Source organism: Diospyros lotus, chromosome 10 (genome assembly GCF_014633365.1).
Source record: "Diospyros lotus cultivar Yz01 chromosome 10, ASM1463336v1, whole genome shotgun sequence".
Lineage (NCBI taxonomy): Eukaryota > Viridiplantae > Streptophyta > Magnoliopsida > Ericales > Ebenaceae > Diospyros > Diospyros lotus.
In genome coordinates this window covers 1,159,019-1,179,954 of record NC_068347.1, presented here as the reverse complement: position 1 = coordinate 1,179,954, position 20,936 = coordinate 1,159,019, and the positions used below count along the sequence as shown (strand labels likewise).

The 20,936-nt window shown below is 36.9% G+C and overlaps 2 protein-coding genes across 5 annotated transcripts; one reads left to right on the top strand and one right to left on the bottom strand.

Annotated features, from left to right (window-relative positions):
• The first annotated feature begins 1,023 nt into the window (after positions 1–1,023).
• Positions 1,024–2,718, top strand: LOC127811511 (uncharacterized). 3 transcript variants are annotated; one of them, XM_052351433.1, is made up of 4 exons: positions 1,024–1,183; positions 1,622–1,666; positions 1,795–2,145; positions 2,421–2,718. In XM_052351433.1, the coding sequence occupies exons 1-4, from the start codon at positions 1,088–1,090 to the stop codon at positions 2,460–2,462; spliced, it is 534 nt and encodes a 177-aa protein (XP_052207393.1). In that variant the 5' UTR covers positions 1,024–1,087; the 3' UTR covers positions 2,463–2,718. The 3 variants fall into 3 exon arrangements, with proteins under 3 accessions (XP_052207393.1, XP_052207394.1, XP_052207395.1); XM_052351434.1 differs by having other exon boundaries at positions 2,387–2,718; XM_052351435.1 differs by having other exon boundaries at positions 2,257–2,718.
• A 923-nt stretch (positions 2,719–3,641) lies between these two features.
• LOC127811510 (14-3-3-like protein D) lies at positions 3,642–17,754 on the bottom strand. Of its 2 annotated transcripts, none has more exons than XM_052351431.1 (7): positions 17,587–17,754; positions 14,038–14,344; positions 13,814–13,901; positions 11,996–12,105; positions 11,768–11,916; positions 4,200–4,258; positions 3,642–4,035 (listed from the first exon to the last, which is right to left on the bottom strand). In XM_052351431.1, the coding sequence occupies exons 1-7, from the start codon at positions 17,657–17,659 to the stop codon at positions 4,024–4,026; spliced, it is 798 nt and encodes a 265-aa protein (XP_052207391.1). In that variant the 5' UTR covers positions 17,660–17,754; the 3' UTR covers positions 3,642–4,023. The 2 variants fall into 2 exon arrangements, with proteins under 2 accessions (XP_052207391.1, XP_052207392.1); XM_052351432.1 differs by having other exon boundaries at positions 4,200–4,255.
• Between the last annotated feature and the right edge of the window lie 3,182 nt (positions 17,755–20,936).

The window sequence follows — 20,936 nt, the reverse complement described above, 5'->3', positions numbered from 1 at the left end:
ACTCTTAAATTACAAACTCTTGTTTAAATGGCATTTTCATTTCTTAAATTACTCTTTATATATTTTACTTAAAAATAAAAATTAATTATATTAATGAAATTTTAACTCATAATCTCTAAACAACAAACAATTAACTTTTAATTAAATTATTTTAATTTTTTTGAGAGGTCCCCCCCCTAGAGGTGTCAAAAGGGCCGGGCGGCCCGCGGGCCGCCCGGCCCAGCCCGTGACGGGCCGGGCTGGGCCAAAGAAATTGGGCCCACTGCCCGGCCCGGCCCGGCCCGTTTAAGGGCCCGGCCCGTGGCCCGTTGGGCCCTTATGGGCCCGTAAGGCCCTTACTCATTTTTTTTTTAATTTTGTTATTATTTAGTAATTATTGATATTGGATATTAAAAAATTTAATTTCGCAATATATATAAATAATAACCATCAATTAATTTATTTAAAATTTTTAAGTTAAATTTTTTATATATTTAAATTATAAATAAACATTCTCCTTTTTATATGTACATTATTTTTCATATCAATTCACAAAAAAAATTATAAGGAATATAAATTAATGAAATAATATTTAAAACTTAAGAATTAAGATAGAAAATATTTTAAAAAGAAACAAATTAATTTTTATATATGTATATATTATGTGTATTATTTTTAAAAAAATTATTTAAAAAAAAAAAAGAAAAAAAAGGGCCGGGCCCACCGGGCCCGGCCCGTTAGGCCCGTGGGCTAAGGGCCCGGCCCGGCCCTCTAGCCCACGGGCTGGCCCGGCCCAGCCCCTTTGTAGGGGGGCCGTGGGCCGGGCCGGGCCCTATCAATGATAAAAGGGCTCGGGCCCGGCCCGGCCCTTTTAGTAAAAGGGCCGGCCCGGCCCGTTTAAAAAGCCCGTGGGCCGACTCGGGCCGGGCCGGGCCGGCCCTTTTGACACCTATACCCCCCCCCCCCCCAACACACACACACACACACACACAGACACACACACAGTCTCTGTGTGTGGTGTGGAATATAAAGCGCGAAATCCATCCAATAGAGGCGGTCGAGTATTTGAAGGGGGAGCAGTTTTCCATTTCAGTAGCCAAACGCCGGAATGCCGCCGAGGACGAAGAGGCTATCGCTCGAAGACTACCTCCGTTTCATCGACACTCACAGGCAAATCAACTTCAAGCTAGACCTTCTCAATCAGGTCTCTCTCTCTCTCTCTCTCTCTCTCTCTCTCTCAATCAATCAATCAATCGAGGCCCGGTTTTGAGGTAAATCGTACAGAACTACGGATGAAGTTGAAGTTACGCACCTGTATATATTGAATTTGTTCGAGTTTTGGCGGTTTCGGTGGCTGTGAAATTCGTTTCGGACGTTTTCTGTTTCTGATTTGATTGAGCTTCAAGGATCTGATTGTTTATTCCGCAAGAATCGGTGTTTGATTTCATATCGTCTGTAGGTTCGCTATGAGGAGCTTCTATTCTTTTCGCTGCCGATGGACTATGTCTTCGTACTAGTTCGTGTTTTTTTGTGTGTGTATGTGTTTGATGTGTCGAATAGATTAGGTTTAACTACAAAGCGAGTGAATCTGCTGAATCTTTTCCTCATTGAGGTTTATGACTGTTTGTTTGTCCGTTCACAGGTCATCGCCATGCACGGATTCAGAAAAGCCAGCCACACTACGAAGGTGAGACCGTGAGAGAGATACAGAGGTCAACTGGTGCCATTAGTCCTTGTTTCTTAGTCCTGAATCAGATTAACACTTGTCATTTTTGGCATTAATATTTATTCTTTGCATCGGAATCAAATGCGCAGAAGGTTCTGGTCGAAGCTGTGAACTCCATCGACCTAATGAATCCTTGTCGCTCCACTCTCGACGACGAAAACGTCTCTTCGTGCGCTTTCATGACTCTTGAGGAAGCGATCAACGACCTTAACAACCTCAACTGGCAAGAATGCTGCGTCACTTCCATCCAGACTCTGAATTCGGTGAATCATGATTCTTCGGTCCTCCATCAAAAAGATGAGATTTCGTCTTCCAAATCGAGGAAGCGTCCGAAGTTGCTGGCAGTGCGAGGCGACTCCTCAGAGGCAGCGCACGGCGGAGGCAATAAGACCACGCCGAAGACTATCGAGGACACTGATCTCGGCGCTAGTGGCCGCGAGGTTAGCCAGCTCTCATCGACCTTAATTTCTTTTCTCTCACTTAATTATGTTAAGATTTGGATGTTAACAAGATCAAATTTGAAAACTACATTAGATTTACCTTTATTTCAGATATCATTCGGAGTTCTTGATTAGATTAATCAGGTTCAACCATATTATCAAGTCGATGTCATACATAGTTTATTGATTTGGATCCCATGTTTATTCTAACAAATTGCTCGTACTGAATGCATGCTCCTAGAGAGGTAATTTATACATGCCCGGTTGATCAACAGGAGGTTGAGGATAAGCAAATTCCTAGTAGGTATGTGGACTAGAAAGACAGCATGATTAAAAAGGGAACAAGCTCAGCAGAAACAACACTGATGGGGAGAACCAGCGGATCGATCTTACTGAACTGTAATTAGAATGTAGTGAGTTTTGAGCGGTTATAAAGTGTGCTTGCTTGGAGTTTTGTTGAAGTAGTTGGTTTAACTGTTGATATGGAGTGGTTACATCCAGTTGCTTAATTAGGTGGATGTAGTTAGGACCAAACCTTTTAACATTTTGATTACAAATAGTTAGAATTCATTTTGTCTTCTTTCTTTTGTTTTTCCTCTTCTTTCTCTAAAAAGATAGCTTTCTAACATAACATTAGTCACTGGTAGTGATTCACCTAATTGCATTTTATTTGTTCGAATAAGGCTTGTCGGCCCCAAGAAGTTGGCCCCAAGAGTTCCAAATGAAATTGAAACCAAAGATAGAAATAAAAAATCAAGGTAAATCGGTATAACCTTTACTATTTTTAATTTCATTATCAAAAAAAGAAAATTAATTTTAATTTTTAAATCACTATATAAGACAGATAACCATCAGCGACTCTCCTCTTAATTCATAAACAGAACTAATCAAAAATTAAAGTGCCAAATAAAATTAAATAACCATCTGCAACTCCCTTTTCATGGACACAATTAACTAAAATAAGGTAATTTAAATAATAATAATAATATGTCTACAAAGAAATGTGTGAAGCCTTTAAAGAATATTTTATTACTGTCAGATTCCTTTCTTTTATACTTTATTATATTCCAATAATTTATACTTCTAATAACTTTATTAATTGTACTCTTAAAATGTAATTTGTATGATGTACCTTATCCAGTAAGTCACACGCTAAATGTCGCATCCACACCCCAAACAATGCCCACAATAATTTTCTATTAAATTAAATAAACATGCTTAATAACCATTAGCTCTTTAATTTTTTGTTTTTCATTTATGTTATTTTAGACAGTCACTATCACACAGTTGGCATATCCCTATCATCACTGACGATACCAATCGCCGGAACAAACTCCCGGCAACAAGTAGGACGAGTTGCCAGGCCGACGGCAACTTAATTGTAGCTTTGGCTCCCAAAATCAGTTAGGCAGCGGCGTGCACATATCTAGAGTCGGGTTTAGGGTCAAAACTAGAAACCACTGCCCACAGGCCCTAAAAGGGAAGAGAGAGGAAGATGCACCAACAGCGATTCATCTCCAAACAATAATAGTAATACTAATAATAACAGCAGCATCAAATCTTAGAACCATCTAAATTCTAAAGCAAATACCCTAAACTGAATTCAAACTTACTACTACAACAGGAGAAAAGCTTCGGACATCAAATGAGATGGCTGATTGTCCAGCAATCAAGCGCCCCCTATAATCACAAACTATACGATACGACACACCAAGAAAATGAGATATAACCAACCCCCCCCCCCCCCCCCCCCCCGCGAAAAGAAAAACACAATAACAATAATAAAACACATAGAAAGATGAAAAACCCCCAATAGGGTCGGGGCCTAAGGTCATACCCTCCCTTTCAGTGAATACAAGCAGCAGGTCCTTCAAGCTTCTAACCGCTTTTCTGGTGAGAACACATACAAGAGAGCAAGTTATACATCTCCCAGTGAGAAACCGAACATGAAACAGGGAACCCAAAGGTCCCAACTGTTTCACTGCCAAAAAGATAAAATTTTACCAAAATGAATATAACAGTTAAAAAGAATGCTAAAAATGGGGTCGACCCACCTCTTTATCCTCGGGCCCAACAGATCTGGCCGGACCACCCTCGATCTTCTGAGCACCTTCTGTTGCAGTACAACACAGATTACAGCAAAGATGCGATAAGTTTTGGAACATAAAAGATCCATAATAGAAGATTAAGGATTATTCCTAGATGGTCTAACAAATATGCAAAGTGCAAACAACATATTTAAAAAAGGTTATAAGAGCAAAAATTTCATTTTGCTGCTACAAGTTAGGGAAAAGTAAATAGACCACACTGGCCTAAAATTTAAACGCAAGTTGGCCTGTCCCAGAGCAGGTGCACATACCTACCCATAATGTAGATATAAAGGCAATCTCCGGTGCACGAGGTTCATCATAGTATAAGGGTTGAGGGAAAGTTGGTTTTTAATGCAGTGTTACCTTGCTTTACTAAGATGTTTCAACAGCTAGAATTCATGCCCTTTCAGTGGCAAGAGTAACCTTGCCGTTGCTACTAAAACTTGTCCTCCCATAGTATAGGTTTTCTAATGCATAAGCCTCCTCGCTTTGCTAGGGTCACAGAGAAATCATTTTTGAATGGAACCTTACCCTTGCTTTGTAATAAGACTGCCACTTTTATGGCTTGAAACTGTGACTGTGCAGTCCAAAAAAAAAAAAAAAAAGAAGCAACCCTGCCATTGCCACCAAGGCTCACCCTCCCATAGCATGTATATTAATTCTATTTCCAGAACTAATTCAATTGGAACAATCCCGCTGGACTTGGTGTTCTATGATCCCATTTACTCAAGGTTTTGATTAAGTTGGTCTTTATTTAGTTATGTTCTTTACTCTCTTTTTTTTTAGTTGGCTGCTTAAAAGATCATCATTTTTAATTTTGATGAATTACAATATTTTTTTTTTACAATATGTTTAATTGTTCAGCAGTTGACAATGATTTTGGCCTTTTCAAAGCAAGACAAGCACATGTTAACCCAAGATAATGCAATTATCTCCGAGAATAAAATGTCTGTTATGCTTAATGTCTTAAGTTTGATCTGTATCTGTATTAATTCTGCCCTTGATTCGAGTAGTTTTTTCTTCGCCAAATTGCCCGAGGCCTATGCTTTTTTGAATCCAATTGTAGATTTTATGACAGTGATACCTCTTCTTTTTTTCCTCTTAGCCTTTGTTTGGCAAGCCGCTGTAAATTTTCGATGAGATCTTTAATGCTATCCTAGCAAATTCATGATTTTTCCATAAATTCTAACAATTGATAAGATCAGATAAGTCTTACAATAGGAAACCTCAATTCAAACATTGAAACTCTTGGATAGACGCAATAAATTTGAATCACCCCATTTTCCCATTCTGACTCTTTTTTTTTTTCCAGTGAAAGACACTAAGCCTATTAGGGTCCTGCGGAATATCTTTGTGGTTAATGGAAGTCTAAGATTAAGAAATTTTCAGGAAGTACCTCCGCTGATCTATTTTGGTTGATAGGGGTAAAATAGAATAGAAGAATCTTTAAAACTCCAAGGAGATTCTCTGGTAACTCAAAATTATATACATCTAGAGATATTTTCAATCCAGAGCCCAGTTTGCATCTTTCAGGGCATAAAACTACAAAAAGAAAATTATTTGAAAGGTCATCTTGTAGGTTAATAGGAGAAAGGGAAGCAAAATGGGAGAAAATAATGTGGAGATATAGCTGAACTTTAAGTATCGACCCTCTGAGCTGAGCTTCAAGATAAGAGAATTGCAAAATTACCAAAGGGCTCCAAGGGAATCGAGCCATGTTCAGAGGAACCTTAGTCACTTACTACTATGGTGCAAAAAGGCATATTTCAGGGGCATGGTGCAGAGCCGCCAGAGTGCTTCAGCAGGGCATGGCCAAAAAGGAGAGGGCCCTTCCAATACTCATCTAATTCCCCATCTTAGATAGACTTCTACCTACTATCAAATCAGAAGCAATTTTTCAAAATAACAGAAATATATTCAGTGCACATGAGTTTCCAAGGCAATCTTGATCAATCCCCCTCAACTTCTCATGCTCTAGACAAGACCTTTTTGTCAAGAAAAATAGGAAAAAATGCTTCTCTTCAATCTCATTCATCTCTTACCCGAGGAACTCAATTTATACAGACTTCCTTACAAGATTAGGAAGTTGCTAAAAACTGGTTAAGGAAAGATTTCTAAACCTAAATTAGGAAACTATACAAATTTAGGATACAACAAATCAATCAAAGATATACTAATCTAGATCTAGAAGATACAGCTCTTATTTTAGAAAATATATACAGCCAATCAATTACCCATCAATTAAATCGATCAATCAATCCTAATTGAGTCTCGTATGAGATTAGGAACAAGATCAGAACCCTTAATTGCTGACACTTCCCCTCAAGATTGGTTATGGATATCATGCATACCAATCTTGCTTGTCATCCTTCTAAACACGGCTGAAGGCAGGCCTTTGGTTAGCACATCTGCTAACTGATTGTGTGATGAAATGTATAATGTGCATATCAAACCACTATCCAATTTTTCTTTTATAAAATGTATGTCCACTTCAACATGCTTCGTCCGATCGTGTTGAACTGGGTTATGAGCGATACTAATTGCCGACTTGCTATCACAATAGAGATTCATAGGTGCAGTCCATTCAACCTGAGATCATTTAGCAAAATTTTTAGCCACAATAATTCACACATACCTAGGGCCATGGACCAAAATTCTGCTTCAGCACCACCTAGCAACCACATTTTATTTCTTACTTCTCCATGTCACCAAATTACCTCCCAACATGGTACAATAGCCAGAAGTCGGATCTTCTATCTACAACAGATCCTGCATAGTCAGCATTTGTGTATGCCTCTAGTGTCATGGCTTCTCCTTTCTTGAATAGAATGCCTTTCCCAGGTGCTCCCTTCAAATAATGAAGTATCCTGTACACAGCTTTAAGATGGCTTTCTTTCAGATTGTGTATAAATTGACTTGCCACCCCTACCACATAGGCTATATCAGGCCGAGTATGGGCCAAATATATCAACTTTCCAACTAACCTCTGATAAGTTCCTTTGTCAACCATATTGTCTTCTAAAGCTTCTCCTAGTTTATGATTCGGGTCAATAGGAGTTTCAACTGCCTTGCAACCAAGCAATCCAGTTTCATTCAGGAGATCCACTATATATTTTTGCTGGGAAATGAATATGTCATCCTTTGAATGAGCCACCTCTATTCCCAAAAAATATTTTAATCTCCCCAAATCTTTAATCTCGAATTCCTTCACTAGACACTCCTTCAATTTTGTCATACCCTCCTCATTATTTCCAGTAACAATAATATCATCCACATACACAATAAGCATTGTTACTCCCCTTATAGCCGAGTGATATATAAAAAGTGTATGGTCTCCTTGGCTTTGCCTATACCCCATGTTAAGCATGACACCTGTAAATCTACCAAACCAAGCCCGTGGGGACTCCTTGAGCCCATATAAGGTTTTTTTAAGTTTGCATACAACTGGTTCTTTCGTCCCATAACCTGGTGGTAATTCCATGTACACCTCCTCTTCTAGATTCACATGTAAAAATGCATTTTTAACATGAAATTATTGCAGTGGCCAATCTAGGTTAGCAGCCAAGGAAAGAAGAACCCTAATTGTATTCAGCTTTGCCACAGGTACAAATGTGTCCAAATAATCCACCCCATACACTTGTATGTATCCCTTGGCAACTAATCTTGCCTTGTACCAATCTATAGACCCATCAGATTTATATTTCACAGTATAGACCCATTTACAACCTACCGGATGTTTTCCTTTGGGTAATTCCACCAAATCCCAGGTCTAATTTTTTTCTAGGGCTGCAATCTCAGCCTCCATGGCATCCTTCCAATTCTTATTCCCTATAGCTTCAAAAAAATTGCATGGGATAGGAATAGTGTGTAGGCTGGTAAGAAATGCTCTATGGGCATATGACATCTTAGAAAAGGAAAGAAATAGATGCAAAGGATGTTTAGTGCAGGCTCTGGTTCCTTTTCTAAGTGCAATAGGCCAATTTAGATCATATGTATCTGTTTTGGGTGTGGATTCAATATCTATCATAGGGCTATTATCAAGAGTATCAGTTGAGAAGATACCTGGAGATGGATCTGAAATAGTGGCAGAATTGTCAATGTCTCTTCTGCCTATGGAGATTTCAGGACTGGCAGAACTTGTAGGGGATGCTGGAGCTTGCACAAGGTTAGATTCAAGTTTCTTCCTCCTTGAATAGACCTGTAATGGACGTAAAGTAGATGATGGTGCCTCCTCAAATGACACTCCTACTGAATCCTTTAGATTAGAAGATGGGTTCAAGAAAGGTGACAAATCATGATCAGAAGGAGATAAAGGAGAAGTCCCACTAGTTATGGTTAGATTTTGTTCTGGGGTACTAGAGGCTTTAAAGTAAGATTCATTCTCAGCAAAGGTCACATCTGCAGATACAAAAAATCTCTTTGAAAGAGGGTGATAACACCTATAACCTTTTCATGTAGAGGAATATCCAGTGAAAACACATTTAATGCAAAAGGATCTAGCTTCCCTCTATTAACCGTAGGAACATGAACATAAGTTGTGCACCCGAATATCTTGGGCTGCCAGCTACTAGCCACATGAAAATCAGGAAAATGGTTAGTCAACAATCGAATTGGGCTATGAGATTCTAAGGTTTTTGATGGAAGTCTATTGATGAGGGGAAGTGGTTGTTAGAGCTGTTTCTCTCCAATAATGTTTTGGTACATTATGGTGAAAGAGAAGGGCTCGAATAACAGCTAAAAGGTGGCCATTTTTCCTCTCGGCCACTCCATTCTGTTGAGGAGTGTAGGGACAAGAGGACTCATGGATTATCCCTTTTTGCTGAAAGAAATCAGATAAAGATAGGTTGAAAAAATCTCTAGCATTGTCAGATTTAAACCATTTTATTCCTACTCCAAACTGAGTTTTAATCATGGTATAAAATGTAGGAAACACACGGCCTACTTCTGATTTTGATTTCAGCAAATACAACCAAACTACCCTAGTACAATCATCCACAAATATAACAAACCATCTTACCCCAGAAATATTGGGAACATTTGATGGACCCCAAATGTCACTATGAATTAGAGAAAATGGAGATTCAGTCCTTTTAATGGATAGAGGAAAAGATACTCGTTTATGTTTTACAAGTTCACACACAGCACAACTAAATTGTTTAAAGTCAAGACCTTTGGCTAAATCAGAAAACATTAATTCGAGGGTGAGAAAAGAGGGGTGACCGAGCCTGTGTTCTAACCACATCTTTATTGGATTGAGCTAGGCATGACATAAGAGGAAGAGGCTGCTTCTTATCCTGTCCACCTGGTTTCTCAAGGTAGTAAAGTCCTTCCCTAGCCCTAGCAAGCCCAATCGTCCTCTTCTTGCCGTGTTCCTGTATCTCACAGACATTAGAATGGAAAAATATACTGCAATTAGTATCTTCAATGAGTTTTTGGATAGATATGAGATTAGCAAACAACTTAGGGACATGAAGAACATTTTTTAGGGTTAGATGGCAACTTCTTGGTCGGCAACAGTGGTAAGAGAGCCATCTGCCATTGTGATTTTTCTTGAGCTAGAACATGGGTTATAGGAGATGAACAAGTGTGGATAGGAAGTCATATGGTCTAAAGCACCTGAGTCTAGGATCCAATAATTTTGGTGCAAATTTTCTGAAGCATGTAGGGAAAAAGATAAGGAAGAAGTACCTATGAGGCAAGATAGCAGGTACCTTTTTCTGCCTTCTTGTCTAGGGACCCCAATAAACTCCTCAGCCTTTCGATTTTTGTCTTGCTGAGTTCAAAAATCTACCCTCCTTGTTCTAAATCCATTGTTTCAAATTGTTGACTGTTGCCTGCCATATAGTCCTATCCCTACACTTGGCTTCTTGCTGGTCCTCTTTTGGGTGGCTTTCCATGAAGCTTCCAACACTTCTCTATGGTGTGCCTAGGGTTTTTACAATAGATACACCATAGGGAATCCCTATCTGTGGGTTTCTTCTCATCTCTAGGTCCTTTGCTCAGATAGTGAGCTTTTAAGGACACTAAGGCCGAGCTCTCATTCGAAATAGGTTCCAGCATTACACCCCTTCTCCCTTCTTCTACTCGTATTAGAGAGATTACCTCATTCAAGGAAGGGATGTCTTCCTTGCCAAGAATTTGCACTCTGACTGCATCAAATTCTATGTTGAGACCGGCTAAAAAATCATATGTTCGCTCATTTTCAACAAATCTCTTATGTAGTGCAGCATCCTCACTGCACTTCATCTCTAAACACTGGCAGTGGTCAAGTTCTTGCCACAGAGTCTGCAGCAAATTTGCATACTCAGTAACAATCTTCGTACCTTGCTTGGTTGCTGCCACCCTTGCCCGTATTTCATAGATTTGGGCCGCATCCTTGACCTTTGAATAAGTTAGCTTTATGGCCTCCCATATGTCCTCGGTTGTTGTCAAGAACATGACAGTGTCACTGATTTTTGGAATCATGGAATTCCAGAGCCAGGACATCACCAGAGAGTCTTCTTCATCCCATGCTCCAAACGTCGGATTGCTCTCCTTTGGGCCAGTTCCCAACAGATGGCCAAGCTTCCATTTTACTTTAAGGAAGGTTCTGATCAGCTGTGACCGCTTCAGATAGTTCTTACCATTCAAGTGGTAAGCTGTCTGAAGATTCTGCAACTCGCCCCCCCCCCCCCCCCCCCCCCCCCGGGCCTCCATTTTGAGTTACAGTGACTGGAATCTCTGAGGTATGGCTAGATGCTGAATCGGGTGAAAGATCTTGAATGGTAGACATGCTCAACGAAGGTTGGGTGGAAGAAGAAAAATAACACTAATGGAGAGAAGATTGAAAGAGATAAGCAACGATCGTCCCAAGAAATCTGTTGAGGAATCCTTGGGCTCTGATACCATGTCAAGAAAAATAAGAAAAAATGCTTCTCTTCAATCTTATTCATCTCTTACCCGAGGAACTCAATTTATACAGACTTCCTTACAAGATTAGGAAGTTGCTGAAAACTGGTTAAGGAAAGAATTCTAAACCTAAATTATGAAACTATACAAATTTAGGATACAACAAATCAATCAAAGATATACTAATCTAGATCTAGAAGATACAGCTCTTATTTTAGAAAATATATACAGCCAATCAATTACCCATCAATTAAATCAATCAATCAATCCTGATTGAGTCTTGTCTGAGACTGAGAACAAGATCAGAACCCTTAATTGCTGACACTTTTCATACTAATTACCAATGTACCAAACACCAACTACATACAGTCGACTTTTGATCCATGTGAGGAGTATTTCTCGTGATTAGAAACTAGCCGTCATAATAACAAATCTATATTACCCAGTCAATTTATTTAACCTTCTCATTCAATAAGGACATTATCATGGCAAAGGAAGATATTTTAAAACTCAGTAAAATGAAATGAAAAGCATACATAGCAAGCAGAGAGTACTAAAACTAGAAACAGGCTGCTGATGCAATAAAACCAAAGCCAAAAGAATTAGGAACCACAGTGAAGTTCAATAGTGATGATAATAATTACCTCCATCCTCTGGGATGTCTGAAGTCCACAAGGTCAGGTTATCCCTAAGTAGCTGCATAATTAAAGTGCTGTCCTTGTATGACTCCTCATTCAGAGTATCCAGCTCTGAAATGGCCTCATCAAAAGCTTGCTTTGCAAGATGACAAGCCCTGACAGAAGCAGCTCCTACATCAAATAAGACATTGACCAATTTGTACAGATTTCAATTAAATAGAATGCACTGCTTACCTCTCAGGTGAATTCATAATCTCATAATAAAAGACTGAGAAATTCAGGGCCAAGCCCAACCGGATGGGATGTGTTGGAGGCAAATCAGCCTCTGCTGCAGCGGTAGCTGCCTGCAAGAACATTTAGTTAGAGAACATGAGAGAGAGAGAGAGAGCAGCATTTTTCATGCCATGTCATTCAACCACTTTTAGCATTTTATAAGTAAAAAAGAAAGAGGGGGGGGGGGGGGGGCACAAAAAGCCACTAGAACCAGCCATATCCTAAATGGAGAAAACAAGCTGCATTTTGTAGCAAAAACCAGACACCAATTCCATATAATCAGCATTCAACATAGTCCAGAGCTCTGAAAACCCAACTGTGAAAGAGCAAGGGGCAAGACAATCAGAAACTTCTACACAGAATGTGACAGGAGCAAAGCAAACATAAATTTCTCTGTTGCATGTTGAATAGAACTTGAATATAATATATGCAGGGGCATTAAATTCTGTGTCATTGATAAAATTTAAACAGTTCTCTTTTTCGTTTTTTAAGCAAATTATTTGATCAATTACAAATGCCTATAGCCATTTTCCATGGGTGAGGAATATCATCTGACTCATGTCTGTAAAATTAAAGGATACCTTTTTTTTTTTTTTTTTTTTTTTTGGGCGGGGGGGGGGGGGTGTTCATTTATGTGGGGTTAGAGAGGATAGGTTAATTATCTTCAAATATCATCTCTTAAGCAATGCTGAAAAGGTGAAGAATCCTCAACAGAAATTTACATCAACACTAGTAGTGGAGCTGAAGCAACCCAAAAACTTCATCTAAACAGAAAGCAAAACAGCCAGTCTGCTACATAGACACAATACCCACAATGCTTGATGAAGATAATAGTAATCCCTAATTTGAATAGGCTGCACGAAGTCACAATCATAGACTTCTAATAAGTTTAACAATGTTCAAATGATCCCATAAGACAGTCTTAACTTTATAGAATATTACAGGGAAAAAAAAAAAAACTTTATAGAACTCAGCACCAAAATTTTGGAATCTAGACCTATTTGATTTCATACTTATTAATGACAAGTCCAAAAATAAATGACTACTCTTTAATGTCCTTTTGAGTAGGCTGAGCATGGCATTGAACTAGTTACATTCCCTTTAATCTAATGATTCATTAATACATACTAGTGTTTCAAGTGTTTCAGGGCACTCTTCATACTGAATGGTAAACAGGTGATAATGCCAATAATAACCATAGCAACAATCATAAGTTCTTAACAAATAAGTATTAACAGAAGTAATACTACTTTAGGCCTAACCAAGACAACACAATTTCAACCACTTCAACATTTAATAAAGTCTAATAGTTTACCTAGTTCATAGAAAATCAATGGCAATGAATGTCCACAGAATCAAGAGAACATGTGCATAAAAAATTAGCACATGTTTGAGAAGAGAGAAACATCTCAAATCAACCATAAGCTTACAATTTAAATACCATTTGATACCTAGGCAGGAAGGACAGAATCTGTAAGGCCAAAGATGATGCATAAGAACTGAGTTTTGAACTTTAGAGCATTATCCCAAAATATAGAAGGCTTCCTATCAATAAAGATCTTAAACAACTACTACATAAACCAAGCAATTCAAAAACATATGCAGTAAAGACAGATAATCAAGCTACAAAAGAAGTGCATTGACTTCAAATAAAAAAATTTCATTCATATGAGATAGTAAATAAGATACCAATCAAGAAGACAGTAAATAATCAAATATCAAAATTTAAAAGTCAGGTAAGAAGGGTTAAACAAATGGAGAAATGGGGAAGGCTTGTACTTCATATGCTTTCATCGAATGATCAGCAACCTCTTTCTTCTCACTAGCAGTCTTGAACTCAGCAAGGTACCGGTAATAGTCGCCTTTCCTGCACCCAACCAAAAGCTCCAAGCCTGAATCAGCCAATCCCACTTAGTGGGAGTAAGGCTTGTGATTGTTGTTGTTATTGTTGTATGGAAAAGAAAGAACCAAAAAAAAAGAGCAAACGACAAATTATTCCTCACATTTTGTAGTAAAAAACATTTGATTCGCTAGTAGAAGAGGCAGGGATGAGATGGTCATCAATCACTGTCATGATATCATTGCAAATGTTCGTTAGCTCTAATTCAACCTTCTGTCTGTACTCCTTGATCCTCTTGGCATTCAGATCATTCCCTCTTGACTCCTCTTTCTGCTCAATGGATGACAGAATCCTCCAAGATGCTCTACGAGATCCGACCACATTCTTGTACCCAACAGAGAGCAGATTCCTCTCCTCCACAGTCAAATCAACATTCAGCTGTGCAACTTTCTTCATGGAATCTACCATTTCTGGCAACATCAAACAAAATCAATCCACCATCCCAAAAATAACAATCTTACAACAAATTAAACAATGTAAAGGAACAACAACAGTGTTTGATTTTTTTGTATAATTTCTTAGTGACCAAACATAACCCATCATTTCTGTCAACACAAGCCAAATTAAACCAAAACAAGAAATACCATTAAATAGAACAAAGTGTAAAAAGATCAATAACAAGGAGTTTGGTTGCAGAAGAAATTGAGGAAAAGGAGATATCATTAAGCATAGTAGTCAGCTTTAGTAAATTTGCAATCTGCTTCAACTTGATTCCTTTCTATATACTCTGAAATCTGAATAACCAAACAGAATACACCATTCAGGTTGGACTTAAACAAGATAAAACCATAAACGGTAGATTTAGATAAATCATATGAAGTGAGGAACAGTAGCAATGAGTTTCATTGCTGGGAAAACCGAGGAAAAGGAAAGGCAGACTTTAAGCCAGATGTTTACATTAGTAAATTGATTTAAATAGAGGTAAACTTTTGGAGTTTTCTTAAAAGTTCTTGCTTCCCCCAAATTATTTTGAAATCTACTTGCCCCAAGAATTTGTTTCTGAATGAAAGTGCCGCCCTCATTACCACATTACAGTGAAGTGGTGATGTGAAACTAACCAGCCGAGGCTCACAGACCTCTTGGGCCTGGAAAAGAGGCCTGCAGGTCACTGGCGATGTGTAAGTGAGGCAAGAATTTTCAGAGATAAATTCTTGGGGCAAGTACATTTCAAAATAATTTGGGGGACGGAAGGACTTGGGACTTATAAGAAAAACTCACATAATTTGAGTCACAGAGTCAGATCTTTTTATTAAAAGATTTTCTAAATTACAACTCCAACTAAATTATTTTTCCAAAATAAAACCATGTTCGTAACGCCATATTAACAACTCCAAGACATAAAATTAACAACTCAAAAGAGAAAACAGTACGTGGTTTCTAGTGAAAACTGCAGATCGGTTTCTTCCAGTGGTTTCTACTTTTTCTAGCAGAAATCATAGCTGCCAGTTTGTGGTTTCTACCTAAAATTTTAGAAACCACAAGGAGAAACCAATATGCAGTTTTTGCTAAAAACCACAGTTGTGCTTTGTGGTTTCTTCCTAAGAAGGTGAAGAAACCAATCTGCAGTTTTTGGTAGAAACTACAGTTGCAGTTTGTCATTTCTGCCTAAAAGAGAAAAGGCCACATTTGCAACTTCTACTTGTAGGTGGTTACTGCTTTTTACACAAAAATCACATCCATAGTTTGTCGTTTCTGCCTTCTTAAGCAGAAACTGTAGGTGTGATTTTTGGCTTTTAAGCAGAAAAAGCATTCAGCAGTTTCTGCACAACATGTCAAGAAGTTTTTTCTTCGAATTATCAATTTTTTCTCTTAGAATCGCCAATATCACATGATGAAATTATTTTTAGAGAATAGTTTTATCAGAATTTTAGCTTAAAAATTTTTAAATGGAAAATTTTATTTTTGTGAATGACCCTCTTTCTCAGATCCATCACTTTCTATAATCTTCCTCACCAACAAACAGGATGCACCATTTCAGACAAAACACAGAAAAATTCAAACATAAATAAAGAAATCACATGAGACAAGGAATGGTAACATCGAGTTCTGTTGTTAAGATATCAAGGAAGAAGAATGAAGACGTTTTAAGACAGTCAATATTAAGAAAGTTAAGTGGAAGCAGAGATTCTAAGATCGTTCTCGACTTTAGTTGCTTTTTATACATTTTCCCAAACAGAATCAACCATTTATTTCCAAATAAAGCAAAATTAAACAGAAAAAGTGTCCAAGTTCCAGAATCACTGAGACTGGTTGCTGAGAAAATTGAGGAGTACGTGAGATTTTTATTCCTGATGTTGGTGTTGATGAACCATGTTGAATGGAGGCCAAACTTCTGACATCTTTTCTGACTCCAATTGCATCTTGTGCATTTACCCAGTAATCAAAGACAAACCAACTCCACCACTGCTGAACAATCAAGTAATTATTTACAGAAAAAAGTAACTATTAAGCAGATCATTGAAGTAAGAGATGATAACTCTTGAGTTTGGTTGCTGAGAAAATCAAGGAATTCTGATGTAAAGATGACTGAAGAGTAGTGCGGAAATTCAGACTTCAGAATGCGATCCAGTGAGCAAAAAGGGTTACAGATAAGGAAAATTAAAAGAAAGACTAGATCACAACACTCAGTTCCATTGCTGATAAAGTGAGGAAAAGAACGGACAATTTTCAGCTTCACTGTCAGCATTAACAATTCAGGTTTAAGTGGAAGTCAGCATCTGAAATCTTCAATTGTCTCTAGATGCTTTTACCTTTCAGAACATTCTAACCAAACATAGGAAAACTGAAATTATGTCAAAGGAGTAAGGCGTAGAGGTTCAGAGGTGAGATCTAGACAGATAAACCCTAACCATCAAATCCACCACTTGTATCCAAAATTAAGCAAAAGTACCTAAGAAGTAAAAAGGAATCAAAAAAAAAAAAAATAGCTTTGAAAAACAATTAAGTATGGATGAGTTATACTAATACCTAGTTCCTTTGCTGATAAAATTTAGGAAGAGAAATATAGATTTGTAACAACTTCTTTTTTTTTTTTTTTTTTTTTTTTTTTTTGGGAAGTATGAGCTGATTGTCGGTACTAATGAATAAAAAGGTGACCACAAGTGAAAATCTAAGAATTCATTTCTAATTACTTGGATTTTGTGCCTTTTTCCCTCTCCCAAACGGGCGAAGTCCAGATAGCTATTCAAGATTACCCTAACCACCATAAAGCTCGATTAACACTGTTTGGATGCTGAAAATCGAGGAAACGATGAAGGCTATATCTAAAAGGGATGGTTCCAATTAGCATTAGTTGAATCAACTGGACTTTGAGATCAAAATCTGAGAATCTGTTTGATCCTAGTTCCTTGTTTTGCAATTTCAGAAAAAGCAACCAACGCAGAAATGAAAATTAAGCGAGATACGTAAGGAATCAAAGTTCAGGTTCACATCTGCAGAAAGAAACCCTAAGTACCGTGGCGCTCGGAACCGCCAGCTTGGCGGCCGAGAAAATTCGGCAAAGGTCGGTAACGATCGAATCAACCTGAATGGCAGCCAAAATCGGAGAATCCGCTTCGATTTTGGCCGCTGATTAAGCGTTTTCGCAGCAGTCAAAAAGCGAAGCGAAAGTTGAGATCGAGATCTAGAGAGAGAGAGAGAAAGCGTAACAAACCGTCATAGCGCTCGGCCTGTTCAGCAAGCTTGGCGATGTAGACGAAGTTCTCGCGATCTTTGGTGGAAGCCATAGCCAATCTCACGGGTCACACGGCTTCTTTCTCCCTTTGTTTCTGTCGCTCCCTTTCTCGCCCAAGGTTTTGGCACCAGACCAAGGAAACAGCGAGAGAGTAAATAATCAGTCCTTTTTCGAAATTATCGCTGAAGTCCCTCTATAATTCTGCAATTTCACTTCCCCCAATAGAAAAAATAAAAGATTATTCTACTATACTCGAATTAGTTAACGTACAGGATAATTAAAGATATTAAATATCAAAAATATCCTCATCTTGAAATTGTCGAGAGCGATTTTGTTCACCCCCTTTAACGGGGTGACCATCACCTTCACTATTCATGTGAGGGTGAAAAGCAATGGAACGACAATCAAAAATTATTTCAAGTCGTTCCGTTGTTTTTCACCCTCACATGAATAGTGAGGGTGATGGTCACCCCCGTTAAAGGGGGTGAACAAAATCGCACTTGAAATTGTCGCCTCCCCTCGAAAACACCGCGTAAGCGCTTAAATAAAATCTGGCATATTTTATCTGTGTTGAAATCCGCCCAATAAATTTCATCTCAGATGAAATTCGTCCAGCACAGGCGAGATGAAATCCGCCCACACAGTGTGGACAGAGTTTAACATTGTTAAAGTTCGCCTGACAATTTTTCAATAAATCTGTGCGTGAATCTCTTTCAAGTACTGCAGCACAACTCAAAAATAAAAGTATCCCAAGTCAAGTTTGTTTTGAGTTTTATATTAATTTAAACTCTAACTTTTCTCATTGAATCTAAAAATTTAGACCCAGAAACAAATCAATTACCATATAGAATCAAATTAGGTAGGTTTAGTTCACTTCTCAATTCTAATTACATATCTTAATCTATTAATCTAAAATTTTTATTATGTAAATTTAAATATATATATATATTAATAGTCTATTGTCAACAAACAATTTATTGTTTGCACTTCATGATATATGTCACACTTAAATCTAAATATAATAAACATATTTATGTATTTATAATATTTTTTTATTTTGTATGTATATTGATTAGTCAATATCAAATCAATGGATTTGAAAGTTTAGACTCAAAATCAAACCGTCCTCAATCAAGTCTACTACATTAAAAAAAACGAACCAACTTGAACCAATCACGTTGTTTCAATTTGATTCTTAGATCTACTAGTAAGTAACCTTGTTACTTTATTCTTTAAATAGCTCATTTAAAGTTGTCATATTCTCTTTTTATTGATAACGGAGTTATATGCTAGTACTCAATTAGTAGTTTTGGCATCTCACTTAACTCATTGATTCATTTCGATTGCAAAGACTTTTTCCTTAAACCCATGTCTCAAGAACTCATGTTACAAGCACGCTTTTGAAAATGTTCGAAGCGTTAAAAAATATTTGTATTTGAAAGAAATGGACGTATTTTTTGTTTTAAGTAAAAAAAAAAATCGTATCTACTAGATCATTACACACTTCAGAGATTCCCACTCATATACAAATGAAAGGCTTTATTGAGAGAAAGAGTAAGACTAAAATCTATTGGAATTTGAGTAAATATTGATCAAGTGACTAAAGTTGAAAACAATTAAAATTTAGATGTTTTTTTATTTCAAAAATGTAATCATGGTATTCATTTTGTTGGAAAAAATAAAAAACACCAAATGGCATTCACGTATTTGTTATTTAGTTTCTATTCAATTAACTAACCATTTTGTCTCGACCCTAACTCAATTCCCAATATCTTGCAACTTTTTTACCAGAAGTGTATGTAAATTGTTATCTATCTTCAACTATTTTATGTGACAACCTAAACTATATCTTGTGAAAATGTGTATTATTAAGGTTTTTTATAGCCGTAGACAACTTAAGTTATTTAAAAACATTGTCATAAAATTTTCATTTCATTCTATTCATTTAAATCCTATTTAGTTACCTACTAACCCTTCGTTTTAATGTATCTTTAAGGTTAACCGAGCCACAGACTATTAGCAAAATTCTTATTTCTCGAGTCTTAACAACATTATTTTTCATTTCCTAACAAATCTGAGCATGCTTTTAAGGATGATCATAAGTAACTTATCTTGTGAATATTTATACGAACATAAATATACAAATAGATATATGTTCATATATACATATAATTAGTTTTTGAAAAATATTTGACAAAACAAACGTGTTTTAAAAAATAAGATAAAAATAATTTTGTATATAAAACATTTTATATCTAAATAGACAAATAGTTAGGTTGCACGAGAACGAGAAATGAATACGATATGAAATGAAAACGAGAAAATGATATTTTTTAAAAAATAGAAATCGAAAACGAGTAAATAAAAAAATATAAAGATTTTTTTTTGTAAATATAATTTTTAATATAAAAAAGAATTATTCAATCTAAAAATAAATATAAATTTCATAATACATTCAAACAAACATAAATATAAATTCTATTATCTATCAATCATCATTTACTAATTAAAAACAAACAATAAATTTAAAATTTTACTTATTTTTAAAAGCAAACAATGAATTTAAAAATTTTGAATTAGAGACAAAAAAAATTATAAATTTTTTTATCCCTAATCTAATTAAAGACAGAATCAAGTTAGAGATTTGATATTTTTTTTAATATTATAAAATATTTTTAAAATTATAAAAATAATTCAAAAATATTCTTGTAGCGTTATTTAATAGAACCATACTACTTTACTCGAGAGGCTTATCTATTGATTGATAAAAGCATACCAAAATGACAAAAATATCCATTATACTCATATTTTATGCAATTGTTTTTTCTTCTCTTTTATGGCCACTGTCTCTCTCATCTCTCTCCTTTTTCATAGCCGTTGTCACATTACCTATTTGTTATCTTCACCTCGTTGCCGCCTCGTCTCTGTCGTGGTGGATGCAATGGCTATCAGCAAGCAAAAGAAGAGGCAACGTGAGGCAATGGTGGCGAGGTGAAAATGGGCAAGAGGCAAGGCGACGACAGCTATGGGAGACAAGGCGACGATAGCTATGGGAAGAGGGAGAGATAAGTTTCTTGGGCAAAATAACATTTTCGTATTTAATATTTGGGTATAAGTAACATTTCGAAAACTCCGGGGTTTTGGTGCGTCATAGACAAACAGAGTCGGTGGAAAACTACATATCAAATAGCTGCAGAAGGAATTGGAAGAGACAACCCACCGAACCCAGCATTCTACACTTTGACAGAAAGGTGAAGAGTCCAAAGTCTACGTACAAGAGCCGGCTTGATGCCATCTGTTTTCTGTTTGGTTCCCAAGAAAATATCAAT

What these genes read in the sequence shown, in the direction of transcription:
- LOC127811511 (XM_052351433.1), top strand. Translation starts at nt 1,088, where the DNA reads ATGCCGCCGAGGACGAAGAGGCTATCGCTCGAAGACTACCTCCGTTTC. An exon ending in AGCTAGACCTTCTCAATCAG is followed by an intron (nt 1,184 to 1,621) that starts GTCTCTCTCTCT and finishes GTCCGTTCACAG; the next exon opens with GTCATCGCCATGCACGGATT. An exon ending in AAGCCAGCCACACTACGAAG is followed by an intron (nt 1,667 to 1,794) that starts GTGAGACCGTGA and finishes TCAAATGCGCAG; the next exon opens with AAGGTTCTGGTCGAAGCTGT.
- LOC127811510 (XM_052351431.1), bottom strand. Translation starts at nt 17,659, where the DNA reads ATGGCTTCCACCAAAGATCGCGAGAACTTCGTCTACATCGCCAAGCTT. An exon ending in ACAGGCCGAGCGCTATGACG is followed by an intron (nt 14,345 to 17,586) that starts GTTTGTTACGCT and finishes TGATGTTGCCAG; the next exon opens with AAATGGTAGATTCCATGAAG. An exon ending in AGACATCCCAGAGGATGGAG is followed by an intron (nt 4,259 to 11,767) that starts GTAATTATTATC and finishes GTACTGCAACAG; the next exon opens with AAGGTGCTCAGAAGATCGAG.